Source organism: Triturus cristatus, chromosome 3_2, assembly GCF_964204655.1.
Source record: "Triturus cristatus chromosome 3_2, aTriCri1.1, whole genome shotgun sequence".
NCBI lineage: Eukaryota > Metazoa > Chordata > Amphibia > Caudata > Salamandridae > Triturus > Triturus cristatus.
Genome location: NC_140584.1, coordinates 1,182,416,587 through 1,182,431,090, shown reverse-complemented (window position 1 = coordinate 1,182,431,090; position 14,504 = coordinate 1,182,416,587). Strand labels below are relative to the sequence as shown.

The window sequence follows — 14,504 nt, the reverse complement described above, 5'->3', positions numbered from 1 at the left end:
CGCCCTGGTACATTTTTTACGCCGCCGCAGCATCACAAACATTGACGCAACAGTGGGGTAAGGCCCTCATAAATAAGGCCCTGATTGTTTATGTGCAGTAAGGGGTACAATCCTGGAAGAGCCCCACTGGCGTGCCATGATCTGAAGTCTGATGCCTCTAGGCACTGGGTATTGCTTTATAATAATACGGTTGATGCTTCCTCAAACCCATGCAATAAATAGAGGGCTACTCAGGTAATCTCAGGCTTCCTACCCACCCAAAGGGTCGCCGCTCCAATGTGCTGACAAGCATGCGGCCCCCTTCCTGTGCATCTTCGGACTCCTCAAGCTCCATGACACCAACAGGGTCCTGGTTCATTCTACAGGGCCCTGGCACCTTCTATGGGGCCCTGGTTCCTTCTGCGGGGTCCTGGTCCTTCTATGGGGCCCTGACTCCTTCTACGGGGCCCTGGCTCCTTTTAACGGCCCTTGGCTCCTTCTACAGGGCCCTGGCTCCTTCTACAGGGCCCTGGCTCCTTCTACCGGGGCCCTGTCTGAGTCAGGGGCCCGGTAGAAGATGACGTTTTAACGCATGGGCAAAGGGGGCCAGCGCCCCCACCTTTCTAGAGGCCCCATCATTAAGCATCCAGGACAGTCCCAGACAGTGGCATAACGCAAAAATGATAGGGCTACCTACACAATATGAAAAGGGGGCTCCCAGGTCTCCAATACCTCGGAAATATTCAGAGGCTTTGCAATGAATGGGGGCCCCCTGAAGGACTAGGGCCCCCTTAAAAATAATTGAACCAATAAAGATGGTTGTTGATGATCAGACTATAGCTGCTGAGGGATTTTATGATCTGAAAATGTATAATAAATTCAGAATTTTTCTGAGCAGGGGGCCCCCGAATAATGTTTGGCCCAGGGCCCCCACAATCCTTAAGATGTCCCTGCCTGGCTCCTTCTACGGGGCCCTGGCTCCTTCTACCGGGTCCCTGGCTCCTTCTACGGGGCCCTGGCTCCTTCTACAGGTTCCTGGCTAATTCTACGGGGTCCTGGCTTCTTCTCCAGGTGCCCGCCTCCTTCTACCAGGGCCCTGGCTCCTTCTATGGGACCCTGGTTCCTTCTATGGTGCCCTGGCTCCTTCTACTGGCCCCTGGCTCCTTCTACCGGGTCCCTGGCTCCCTCTATGGGGCCGTGGCTCCTTCTAAGGGGCCCTGGCTCCTTCTACCGGGCCCTTGTTCCTTCTATGGGGCCCTGGCTCCTTCTACTGGCCCCTGGCTCATTCTACTGGGCCCAGGCTCCTTCTACGGGGCCCTGACTCAGTCTACGGAGCCCTGGTTCCTTCAATGGGGTCCTGGCTCCTTCTACTGTTCCCTGGCTCCTTCTACTGGCCCCTGGCTCCTTTTACGGACCCCTGGTTCCTTCTACGGAGCCCTGGATCCTTCCATGGCCTCCTGGCTCCATCTACGGGGCCCTGGCTCCTTCTACGGGCCCCTGGTTCCTTCTACGGAGCCCTGGCTCCTTCTATGGCCCCCTGGCTCCATCTACAGACCCCTGGTTCCTTCTATGGGGCCCTGGCTCCTTCTACTGGCCCCTGGCTCCTTCTACTGGGCCCTGGCTCCTTCTACGGGGCCCTGGCTCCTTCTATCGGGTCACTGGTTCCTTCTACAGGTTCCTGGCTTCTTCTACCGGGGCCCTGGCTCCTTTTATGGGACCCTGGCTCCTTCTACAGGTCCCTGGCTCCTTCTACCGGGGCCCTGGATCCTTCTACCGGGGCCCTGACTCATTCTACCAGGGCCCTGACTCATTCTATGGGGTCCTGGCTCCTTCTATGGGGCCCTATCTCCTTCTACTGGGCCCTGACTCCTACTACAGGGCCCTGACTCCTTCTACGGGGCCCTTCACCCCTTCTATGGAGCTCTGGCTCCTTCTATGGGACCCTGGCTCCTTTTACGGCCTCCTGGCTCCATCTACAAGCCCCTGGCTCCTTCTACCGGGGCCCTGGCTCCTTCTACAGGGCCCTGGCTCCTTCTACGGGCCCTTGGCTCCTTCCACAGGGCCCTGGATCCTTCTACCGGGGCCCTGGCTCCTTCTACTGGGCCCTGGCTCCTCCTACCGGGTCACTGGCTCCTTCTACGGGGCCCTGGCTCCTTTTACAGGTGCCTAGCTCCTTCTACCGGGGCCCTGGATCCTTTTATGGGGCCCTGGCTCCTTCTACGGGGCCCTGGCTCCTTCTACAGGTCCCTGGCTCCTTCTACCGGGGCCCTGGATCCTTCTATGGCCTCCTGGATCCATCTGCGGGGCCCTGGCTCCTTCTACGGGGTCCCTGGCTCCCTCTATGGGGCCGTGGCTCCTTCTACGGGGCCCTGGTTCCTTCTACGGGGCCCTGATTCCTTCAATGGGGCCCTGGGTCCTTCTACTGGCCCCTGGCTCCTTCTACTGGCCCCTGGCTCCTTCTACGGGCCCCTGGTTCCTTATATGGAGCCCTGGATCCTTCTATGGCCTCCTGGATCCATCTACAGGGCCCTGGCTCCTTCTATGGGCCCCGGTTCCTTCTACGGAGCCCTGGCTCCTTCTATGACCTCCTGGATCCATCTACGGGCCCTGGCTCCTTCTACGGGCCCCAGGCTCCTTCTACTGGGCCCTGGCTCCTTCTACTGGGCCCTGGCTCCTTCTATCGGGTCCCTGGCTCCTTCTACGGGACCCTGGCTCCTTCTACCGGGGCCCTGGCTCCTTTTATGGGGCACTGGCTCCTTTTATGGGACCCTGGCTCCTTCTACGGGCCCCTTGCTCCTTCTACAGGTCTCTAGCTCCGTCTACAGGGCCCTGGTTTTTCAATGGGACCCTGGCTCCTTCTACTGGCCCCTGGCTCCTTCTATGGACCCCTGGTTCCTTCTATGGGCCCCTGGTTCCTTCTACGGAGCCCTGAATATCCTTCTATGGCCTTCTGGCTTCATCTACAGGGCCGTGGCTCCTTCTACGGGCCCCTGGTTCCTTCTACAGAGCCCTGGCTCCTTCTATGGCCTCTTGGCTCCATCTACGGGCCCTGGCTCCTTCTACGGGCCTCTGATTCCTTCTAGGAGGGCCCTGGCTCCTGCTACCAGGCCGTGGCTCCTTCTTCTGGCCCCCAGCTCCTTCTACGGGGCCCTGGCTCCTTCTACGGGGCCCTGGCTCCTTCAACGGGCCCCTGGTTCCTTCTACGGGGCCTGGCTCCTTCTACTGGCCCCCGGCTCCTTCTACAGGGCCCTGGCTCCTTCTACGGGACCCTGGCACCTTCTACGGGACCCTGGCACCTTCTACTGGCCCTTGGTTCCTTCTCCGGGCCCCTGGTTCCTTCTACTGGCCCCTGGGCTCCTTCTACGGCCTCCTGGCTACATCTACAATCCCTTGGCTCCTTCTTCGTGGCTCCAAGGGGACTGATGGCTGAAGCTCCGGCCCCATGAGCTGCTCCCACCAGGCGCTACCCAGACGAGGATGTTAGTGGAAATCACAGCCAGGCAAAACTAGGCCTAGGCCTTATAAACCTGACCAGACCATCTCCAGCCCCTGGTTCCTCCTACATGGCTCCTTCGACTGGGCCCTGGTTCCTTCTATTGGGGCCCTGGCTCCTTCTACTGGCCCCCGGCTACTTCTACCGGGCCCTGGCTCCTTCTAACGGGCCCTGGCTCCTTCTAACGGGCCCTGACTCCTTCTACTGGCCCCTGGTTCCTTCTCCGGGCACCTGGTTCCTTCTACTGGCCCCCGGCTCCTTCTACTGTGCCTTGGCTCCTTCTATTGGCCCCCGGTTCCTTCTACGGGCCCTGGCTCCTTCTACCGGGCCCTGGCTCCTTCTACGGTGCCCTGGCTCCTTCTTTGTGGCTCCAAGGGGACTGATGGCTGAAGCTCCGGCCCCATGAGCTGCTCCCTCCAGGCGCTACCCAGACGAGGACGTCAGTGGAAATCACAGCCGGGAAAAACTAGGCCTAGGCCTTATAAACCTGAGCAGACCATCTCCAACTCCCGACTCGTGTCCCCCGACCTCTAGGCGCTGTCCAGCAAAACCGTCCCCCAATGGGCCCACGTCAGACACGCAAAACATTCACCCTCCTCTCCCATAGGGTAGTGTGGCATAACATACCTATACCATATGTCCTCACCCTCAACGTTCATCCTGTGAGTGTGACATATGTTCACCTCGACTGTCATGCGATGGCCATTGTGTCTGGTGATGTCCTCCTGACACAGGACAGCGCAGCTGAGAGGAAACCAGTTTATAGAACATAAATACAGCTATATTTGCCTGGCGCACATCCGGGAACTCTCTTCCACGCACCTCTTATTACCCGGGTACCTTCTTCACAGATTCGGGGTGACAACAGCTCCTCGTTTTTCGATGAATACAATTAGAGGGGATGGGAACGGGGCAAATTAATGAATTATAATGATACTTTGTTTTTAAAATCAATAAAAAAAGTAAACCTAAAAAAAATGTTTTTGGAGCCACACCTCACTTGTAACATAAATAGTTAACTTTTTTGAAAAAAATGAAAAAACAGCACATTTTATTTATTTGATGAAAAAAATAGAGAAAGAAAATTAGCTGGGAATTAGCAATATGTGCTGAAGTGCCCGGAAACCCTAGGAGGTTCCTTGCGCTGGCGAACTGATGCCAAGTGTTGGCTCTCACAATGAGGTGGCTGGTACACCCGGATCGGGCGTTCACCTCTGGTTTTTGAGTCTGCTCCAGGGTGGACCTGCGGGCTATATCCGGGAGGGACCTGGAGGAAACTCAGTAAGGGGAACAGGTTAGTAGCCAACCCGACCTAGGAACCCTGAATCTGGAGGCAAAACTAAGCTAACCAGGGTAATACCGTGAACTTAAAATAGTACTCATTGTATCGACCTCGGGAGGGTGAGAGGCTGAGTGTCCATTGCCATTTGAATGCGTGACCCTGGGGTCAAGCACACGTCCATGTAGAGCCATGAGAATGCACCGAAGCTCTGGTTTGGGCACCGTGAGGGCAGCCTTATGGGACCAGAGGTCTCAGGGGCGACCCACGCTGGACATTGCATTAAGGGTGGGGCGGCAAAACTCACTAAAGAGGCCTCATGGTGCCCCCTGCAGACCTACCAATAGAGTATGGCGGGGGGGTATGGGGGAGGCAGCGGAAGAGTGTGTTTAGATAAGAAAAAAGTTGTTACCTAGAGACAGGATAAGGAGTGGTCGTGGGTGCAGGGGTGGTGGGGGAGGTGGGGGGGTCAACGTGTAAGCATTTAGGGGCATATCATCAAGAAGGCGATATAAAATTATCGCCGCTTTTGCGTCCGTTTTTGGACAAAAAGCGGTGATAATTTTAGAGCCTAATCAGCAAGGTCACGCTATCGCGTGAATCCTTGCATTATCGCCCTTTGGCCAAACGCCCATCTTTGCATCTCTAGGCGTTCCTGCCCTGACATGACAGGAGAAATGTCGCTAAGCAACATTTCTCCAATTATCAATGGGCACGCTAACCTGCAGAGCGACAAGCAAAGTAGCGATAACCTCTGTTATCGCTACTTTCCTTACGCCTGCTTCAAAACTGATTTAGCCATGATATCCTATGTAAGGTGGATATCATGGCTAAGTATGCCCTGCCCTATCAACAAGCTATTGCCAAACTTTGTGAGATTATCGCTGAATTTCCAGCGATAATCCCACATTTGGCAGTTAGCGCTTGGAATTTTACCGCTTTTGAGATAAGCATTGCTAATAGCACGCTATCTCAGCGATAAAATTCCACGTTACCCGGCGATAATTATCCTAGCACAAAGTGCGCTTAGCGATAATTATCACCGGTCCTTGATGATATGCCCCTTAGAGGGTATCACACTCATGAAACACCGAAAAACTTTGCTGGTCCGTCTGGAATCCTCCACCCCAAACCTTCCAACTCTGTGTGCTGGTGCAGGCCCTGTGACTCCTGGTCAGCGGCGGGGCGGGGGGCGGCCAGTGTTGGTCTGTGTATTTCCTGTGTGAGCAGAGGGCGGGTCCATTAAGAGCCCACAGTGTGGTCATTCTAAATATCTTCTGTACTTCGACTCTCCCCACAGGATGGACCCATGGATGTAACATCAAGTCCAGCAAAGTCTGAGCCTGCGACCGCTCCACAGTCCACTGCCCCGGAGTTGAGGCCAGGAAGAGACTACGCTGGTCCCAGCTCGGTACGGGTGCTGGTGATGAGGGATGTCATTGGTCAGGGGTGGGATGGGATCAGTTAATGGACATTAAGGCCTGGATGAGCCTAAAGTCTCTGGTGTGTCCACTCCAACTGTTCACCGTCGCTTCTACTGTACTTTGAATTCCTATGTATCGCCTGCACCCAATGATTCATTAGCAGCCCTCCACCAGTGCTGCCTCCAGCCGAGCTAGCCCAATACCTGCTCTCTTTCTTTGTCACTATTTCCCTATCTTTCTTTTTCTTGTTCTTTCTCCCATTTCTTGCTTTTCAGGTCTTGCCTGTGACAGCGCATGCACTGCATGTCTTCTCGCTTGCGAGGGGTATTGTTTACAATAAAGGGCTTGAGCCCGCCCATCTTTTGCCATTCGTTGGCTTCATTATCACTCTTCTGTGCTGCCTCCTAATTGGCCAGTGCCTGCAGAGCATCACTTCCTGTTCTTTCTTGGAGCATGGACCAAGCACAGATTGATTCAATCTTTATCATTGTCCATCTGCTGATCACACTGTGATTCAGGTACATGTTTCAGGACACTTCCTCTGTTTCCAGTTCTCCTGCTGCTTTGTCCATTCCTTCTGTTTTCAAACATTTTTTAACACTGTATGTCCACGCCTGCATCTTTTGGCGTACTCGTCCAACTTTTTACGTGGGTTGAATTAAGCCATTATATTGTATAAATGCCACATTAACAACACATTCACACCTTCATGATGCTTGCCCCAGCATGCCTGTTTTTGTTTCCTTTCATCAATTCATCCCCTTTATGTCGCATACCCTTGCATTAATTTTAAGTTTGGTTCCTTATTTAAGTTACTTCACCCACAACTGTACTACTCTACATCACTCTACTCTATACTACTCCACTCTTCACCACTCCATTCCACTCTATGCCACTCCACTCCACTCTACACCACTTCATGCCTTTTCACTCTATGCCACACCACTTTGCCACTCCATTCCACGCCACTCTTTGCTTCTCTATGCCACTCTACTCCACTCTACTTTACACCAATCCACTCTGCTCCACACCGCTCTAAGCCACTCCACTCACACAATGCCACTCTTCTGTAGTCCACTCTACGCCACTCCACTCTACACCACTCTAGTCTACACCAATCTATGCCACTGTACTCCATGCCACTCTTCTCTACTCTATGCCACTCCAAACTGCTCTATACCAATCACTCCATTACACTGTACGCCACTTAACTCCAATCTACGCCACTCCGCTCCACTCTATGACACTCTATGCCACTCCTCTGCACTGCACTCCAGTACACTCCTCTCCACTCCATGCCACTATACTCTATGACACTCTACCTTATGCATCTCTACCACACGCCACTCCACTCTACACCACTCCACACCACTCTAGTCTACTTTACACCACTCTGTGCCACTCAACTCTGTGCCACCCTACTCTACACCACTCCACTGTTCATCACTCTTCGCCAATCCACTCCACTCTACTCTACACCATTCCACTCTATGCCACACCATTCTCCTCTAGACTTCTCTCCTCTATATCACACTACTCTACGCCACGCTACACCATAATGTTTTCTTTGGCCTCCTATTCCTGTCCCACCTTCCGTCATCATCACCTCTCTAAAGTTCTGGAACCTATGTCTAGCATAAGCGTTCCAGTGATTCCAGCTCTCTTCCTTCTCCGGGCCAGTATAGTTTTCAGGCCATTCCACTGACGTTGCTGTGGATTTGAGAACTTTTCACGGAAGGACAAACACCAAGTCGCTCTCTACGCTGGTGTTTGCCCCATAAATGAATGCCTTTTGTTTTTGGAGGGATGCCCCCTGTAACCCTGCTCCCATCCTGACCCTGCCCACTGAAATTTCACCACCTCAAACTGCAGCACCGTTTAATTAGACGCTGCAATGCAGGGAGTAAAATGTCAGTGGGCTTTAAAAATGTGGTGAACAGTCTGCATACCGCTGTTGTTGCCAACTCTTCACCGGGTTTGCCACTCTGAACTGTCCGACCTGCTAATTCTTATTGATCTCTCTGCTGCGTTTGACATGGTTATTTACTTTTTATTCTTCACCTTCTTTTAGGATCTTTGGTTTCCAAAAGAATTTCCTCCTATCTTTCTCCATTCTCTGTATCTTGTGCCGGTCGAATCTCAGACTGTCCGAGTATATGCCTTGAAAAGCAATCTCGTTGGTATATAAGAAGTTAATAAATAACATGCCCGATCCCCTTTTGCAACTCCGCAACCACTGGGAAAAAGCCACACTGGAAACGGAGGATGAAGAATGGCAGGAAACTCTGTCTTCCCCCAGAGAGGTTGTAATCTGTTCGAAATTGCATCTAGTGCAATTGAAAATACTGCACAGAGCATATCTGGCAAATACTGCTCTCGTGTGGATGGGGTATAGGGAGGATCCCAGATGTAATTTTGGGTGCAATCGGGAAGGGACCTTTATACATACCATTTGGGACTGTGTGTACATCCAGGTAATTCAGTGCATGGCAAATGTAAGGCAATAGAGCCCAAGTTAAAACTATGTTTTTTGAATGTATGGGACCCCACAGATTCAGCAGGGATGGAAAAAACCTGGGTAACATTGGAACTAATGATTGCTAAGAGAAATATCGCCAGACTGTTGGGAGCAGATGAAACGTCTACTCTGAACACATGGAAAAAAGACATGGACTGGTGTATGGTAATGGAAAAGATGGTCTATGTGTTGCGTGGCAGTCCTAAGAAGTGGTCACAGATTTGGGGCAATTGGAACAACTTTAGAGGAAATATCTGCAAAACCCCCCCCCCAAGTAATTAGACATCCTGCACTTGAGGAAGGATAACTTAGATTAGGGAAGTAGTTAAGCAATAGATTCTAATATACACATATGTTTGATTATATCTTAGTAGTGTTGTAAAGTTTATGTACTTGTAACTATTGAATATGTCAACAATAATTTTTTTTTTTTAATTCGGACTTTCTCCAGTTAATTCTCAAGATCTCTCCGGTCAATTCTCAGACTCTCTCCGGTCAATTCTCAGGATCTCTCCGGTCAATTCTTAGACTCTCTCCGGTCAATTCTCAGGATCTTTCCGGTCAATTATCAGACTCTCTCCAGTCAATTTTCAGGATCTCTCCGGTCAATTCTCAGACTCTCTCCGGTCAATTCTCAGACTCTCTAGGGTCAATTCTCAGGATCTCTCCGGTCAATTCTACGACTCTCTCTCCGGTCAATTCTCAGAATCTATCCGGTCAATTCTTAGAATCCCTTCGGTCAAATCTTAGACTCTCTCCGGTCAATTCTCAGTATCTCTCTGGTCAATTCTCAGACTCTCTCCGGTCAATTTTCAGGATCTCTCCGGTCAATTCTCAGACTCTCTAGGGTCAATTCTCAGGATCTCTCTGGTCAATTCTTAGACTCTCTCAGGTCAATTCTCAGACTCTGTAGGGTCAATTCTCAGGATCTCTCTGGTCAATTCTTAGACTCTCTCCGGTCAATTCTTAGACTCTCTCTGGTCAATTCTCAGACTCTCTAGGGTCAATTCGTAGACTCTCTCTGGTCAATTCTCAGACTCTCTAGGGTGAATTCTTAGACTCTCTCCAGTCAATACTCAGACTCTCTAGGGTCAATTCTCAGGTTCTCTCTGGTCAGTTCTTAGACTCTCTCAGGTCAATTCTCAGACTCTCTAGGGTCAATTCTCCGGATCTCTCTGGTCAATTCTTAGACTCTCTCCGGTCAATTCTTAGACTCTCTCTGGTCAATTCTCAGACTCTCTAGGGTCAATTCGTAGACTCTCTCCGGTCAATTCTCAGACTCTCTAGGGTGAATTCTTAGACTCTCTCCTATCAATTCTCAGACTCTCTGGGGTCAATTCTCAGACTCTCTCTGGTCAATTCGCAGACTCTCTCTGGTCAATTCTCAGAATCCCTCTGGTCAATTCTCAGACTCTCTCCGGTCAATTCTCAGGATCTCTCTGGTAAATTCTCAGACTCTCTCTGGTCAATTCTCAGGCTCTGTCTGGTCAATTTTCATACTTTCTAGGGTCAATTTTTAGACTCTCTCCGGTCAATTCTCAGTCTCTCTCCCGCTCAGCGTGGTGTCTCCAGAGTTCTGCTGTTTGTCCCACTGTGCCCTTCATATATACCATGCCTCTTCATTTCATGTCAGATTTGGTCAGTCCTCCAACATCTATGTGGAAGACCCCCAGGTTTATGTTACAAGGAGATAGTCATAAAATAGGTTACAGATCAACAGGTTTACCTCTCCTCACATTTTTTCTCCAACCTCCATAGCATCCTTTTCAACGAATAACGGCGTTCTGGTATTGGGTGACATTTTACTCTGGCCAATTTTAACCCTAGCTAAAAGTTACATTTGTTCCTTTTTAGAATACTCACCGAGCCTCATTATAAACCCCGTCTTTTCTTCCTTTTCCTTCAGAGGCCTGCAGCTTATGTTTAATTTTATATTCATACCTTTTTCTCAGAGATCTCACATTGCCCAAAATTGTGGATTCCAGTTTTATAATATCCAAAAATATGTCCATTTCTCTTCCTTCAAGCCATCTGGATTCTTATTTGTGCTCATGTCGGTTCTTGCTTAGGACACTGTTCGATGTACATCTCTGTCTTCGTGTGCACTCTGATGTGCTCTCTGTTCCACCATTCCATTTGTCTCTTCTTATCCTTCCGCCATTTGATCACATCCCAGCATGTCTTCTGTAGTAGTGTGACTTTTCCTCTTCTTTCTGTGCTCTCTCTTTCCCCTTGCTGTTCAGCCTGAGCATGTGTGGAATGTTGATGACGCCTTGGAAAGTTGGGTGCCAGATCTGAGTCAGTTGGTGATTGCAGGCTGAGCAGCTAGGAGGCTGCTCCTGGTGGGGCGTACATTCTGGCCTACCTTCCAACTTACCTACTATCTTCCTACAATCTGCTACACTTGTAACTGAAGTATCAATAAGGCTTCAACCAGGAACCTACTTCTTGGCCTCCTGTGGAATTACTATCTTCAACATCTTCCTTTGTGTTTTGCTCAATCATCTACAGATGTTCCACGGTCTTGCCTCACATTACTTTCTTCCTTTCCTACTGTTTAAATCCCTCTTTCCTGTAGCCTGTGCTTTTTCTCTTCTCTTCCACTCAATATGCATTGCCTTCCAGATGCTCATTGATGAAGCCAATATTTTCCTTTGCCTAAAGAGTTTGTATTGTCCCTGCTGCACATTAGTTTTATCTCCCTAAGAAACATCTTGTATCCTGATTTCAGATTCTGACATTGCCTGTTTTTTAACACTAGGAATAATTTACTGTTTTATTCACTTTTTGGGATTCATCGCCTGGGCAGTGACCAAGAGGAGTAACAATAGAATACAAATAAACTGCCTGGAGACTGGTTTTTGTGAGACCAGCTGCAGATAGGTGGACAACCCACCCTAGAAGGGTGGCTAGGCGTCAGGAGATCAGTGGAAGGGGACCTTGCTGAAGATTACGTAGTAGAGCCGGGTAAGCAGGTCTGTAGGGATTGCTTATAGAGCCTCCTGTGGTGAGGGAGTGCAGCACCAGGTCAAGTTGTAAGTTAGCTAGTGTCCTCCAACCCCCTCCCTAGGTAAAGATAGGGAATGAGTAGGGGGTGCTCGGAGAGGTCCACTGTGTGCACGCTTGCATAGAGCAATGTTCCCGTCAGATACGAGGCCTGGGAAATTTGGGAGAGTTTTGCTGGGATAGTTTTGTAGCCCATAAATAGGATAAGTATATATTTTGCACCGGTGCAATGTCAGAGGTCTGTAGAGTGGAGGGCCAGTTACTGTACATTGGACAGGCTGGGGATGTGTTCCAGATGCTATAAATGGTGTCTGCGCTCTGTGACAGGGCAGGCCCCGAGATTTGGTGCATAAGCTATGGTCATCTTGAAATGCTAATAGACATTTGCTTTATCCACAGGATGGACCTGAGGACAACAAGCCAAGCTCAACGAAAGCTGGATCCGCCGCCCATCCTTTGTCTGCTGTGCCGGAGGTCGGGCCAGGACTGTACTGCTCGGCTCTAACCTTGGTAAGGCTACCGGGTGTGTTGTCACTCATACGACAGGAAGGGGAATGGACTGGAATTTGTGCACTCACCTTTCTAAGAACATTAAGGGAAGCGGCCTTGAAGTGCTTATATCTCACCAGGTGGGAAGACGTGGACAAAGAAAGGAGTGCAAGGTCAGAACGACCATCACAACTGGAATTGCCTTAAATGACACACAGTGCCAACTTTATCTAGGCAGATTTCATCTAGCCCCTGAACCAAAGTACTGTGGTCTTTAGTTTAGTTTTCAGCCTTGGACTGCATGCAGTCTGTCCTCCATTTTCTTGGTACGCAAGCTTCCAGCGCATAGTGGCAGAAGCTTCTTTCATTCACCTTCTGATTAATCTTCACCTTAATCATAGGGCAGTGGTGAGATTCTATGGGAAGGAAGTGACACCACAGATATGTTGGGGACAGCCAGTTGTTGGGAAAGGCAGTCAACCTTACTCCCTGATGATGGCTTCTCCCAGGTTCACGAGAGTTTCATCTAATCTAGTATGTATATATAATGCGTGGGAGAGCTTGGCGTCGAGCTTTCTGCCAGCGTCATTGCTAGACTGGAGGGGTCGGCCATCCCCGACATATGGGGGCGGCCGCTAGCCTGTTAGTGGGATGATACGGTCCGAAGACTATGGTAAGAATGGTCTTGGTTGTTGGGCTGCACAGGTCTGGCCAGTCAATGTTGGTGGACCAGCTTGGGGGATGATGCATTACCTAACAGAATATTGTATATTTTTACGGGTGTTCACAGTGGAGCTTTTGTAGTCACTGGAAAACCTGGGTGAGTTGATTATGGCTGATGTGAAGGTTTGAGCCTTGTGCCCATAAGGGTGGAACAAATAGGTTCGCAGTGGTTGAGATGCCCTGGAACAGATCATCTGAATCCAGCATTACATCTGGGTCATGGGTCAAGGGTTAGTAAGGCACCGGAATGTTTTCAACTTGTTTTCCAAAACTAGGGTTACTCTATGGATAAACAAGGAAATTAACTCCCTCATCACTGCCATAGCTCTGGCAGAATTCAAGAAAGCTCTCTGCTGGGAATATGTTGCATGACATGTTTCCTAGAGGTCCTGCCCTAGGTCTGTAGGGTCAGATTTCTGCAGTTTGAAGTGATGGATAGAAAACAAGTTGTTATTACAGCTGTTACAGGTATTTGTAATGAGCACATGCTTAGTGGGCGCCTTGAGACCCTCACGGGTAAGTAGCGCGCTTTACAAGTTCATTGATTGAATGATTGATTGATAGTGGGTGTGTTTACAGTTCTGACTCAATGTATGGGGCTGACATTATAAAGACCATGCCCATATTTGCTCTCATACAGGATGGGCCCATGCACAGCAAGGCAAGCCAAGAGAAACCTGGAAATGCATCCGTCCCATCGCCCACCGAGCAGGAGGTGAGACCAAGACATGAACACGAAGTTTAAAACTTGGAAAAACGTACTCAATGTTTGTCTTTATTTGGTAGGACAGTGGGATGGGACAGGCCGAGGGAGTCTTATTCTTGAGGAGCACTCCCTAAACACTGAAAGTACACAATCCCTCCTTTCACTCGTGTGACCTCCTGAGACCCTCTTCATACTTTAGGTGACGTCAGAGCAGAGGGAGGAATGCCTTACCTGTGAAAAATTCAGAAATGATGGCCTCCCCACAGCCATATTAACCAGCAGGATCTGCTTTCTGTATATGGAATGATGTCAAAGAGGATAGTGAAGGCCTTCGGATGATGTCACTGGCAGGTGAGGGTGAGGAGAGGAGGTGTTCAGAAACCACATGCTCCCCTCACCACACTCCGCCTATCTCTGACATCATAAGGTGCTTTCCCTATCAGGAGTGATGCTGGGTGGATCGGATGGGAGATTTGATGTAATCAGGAGGTGATGAAGGTGGAGGGAAGGCCACACTCTGGAAAAGAAGCGCTGTCCTCACCACGCCCGCCTATCTCTGACATCATCAGGTGCTTCCTCCATTAGGAGTGATGCTGGGTGGGTAGGAGTGGACATCTGATGTCACCAGGAGGAGATGAAGGTGGCAGACAGGTCATTCTCTGGAAAAGAAGCTACGTCCTCAGCACGCTCGCCTATCTCTGATATCATCAGGTGCTTCCTCCATTAGGAATGATGCCGGGTGGATGGGAGAGGACATCTGATGCCACCAGGAGCTGAGGACTGCAGAGGGCAGGTCACACTCTGGAAAAGAAGCGCTGTCGTCACCAGGCCCAGCCTATCTCTGACATCATGAGGTGCTTCCTCCATTAGGAGTGATGCTGGGTGGG

General features: G+C 50.3%; 1 protein-coding gene across 2 annotated transcripts in view; it reads left to right on the top strand.

Annotated features, from left to right (window-relative positions):
• Positions 1-14,504, top strand: part of PRKAG3 (protein kinase AMP-activated non-catalytic subunit gamma 3) — a 389,089-nt gene that overhangs the window by 137,041 nt on the left and 237,544 nt on the right. For both annotated transcript variants that reach the window (XM_085650087.1, XM_085650086.1), the window contains exons 3-5: positions 6,052-6,162; positions 12,099-12,209; positions 13,552-13,626. In XM_085650087.1, coding sequence (XP_085506213.1) covers positions 6,052-6,162; positions 12,099-12,209; positions 13,552-13,626 — 297 coding nt within the window. The remainder of the gene's footprint in view (positions 1-6,051; positions 6,163-12,098; positions 12,210-13,551; positions 13,627-14,504) is intronic.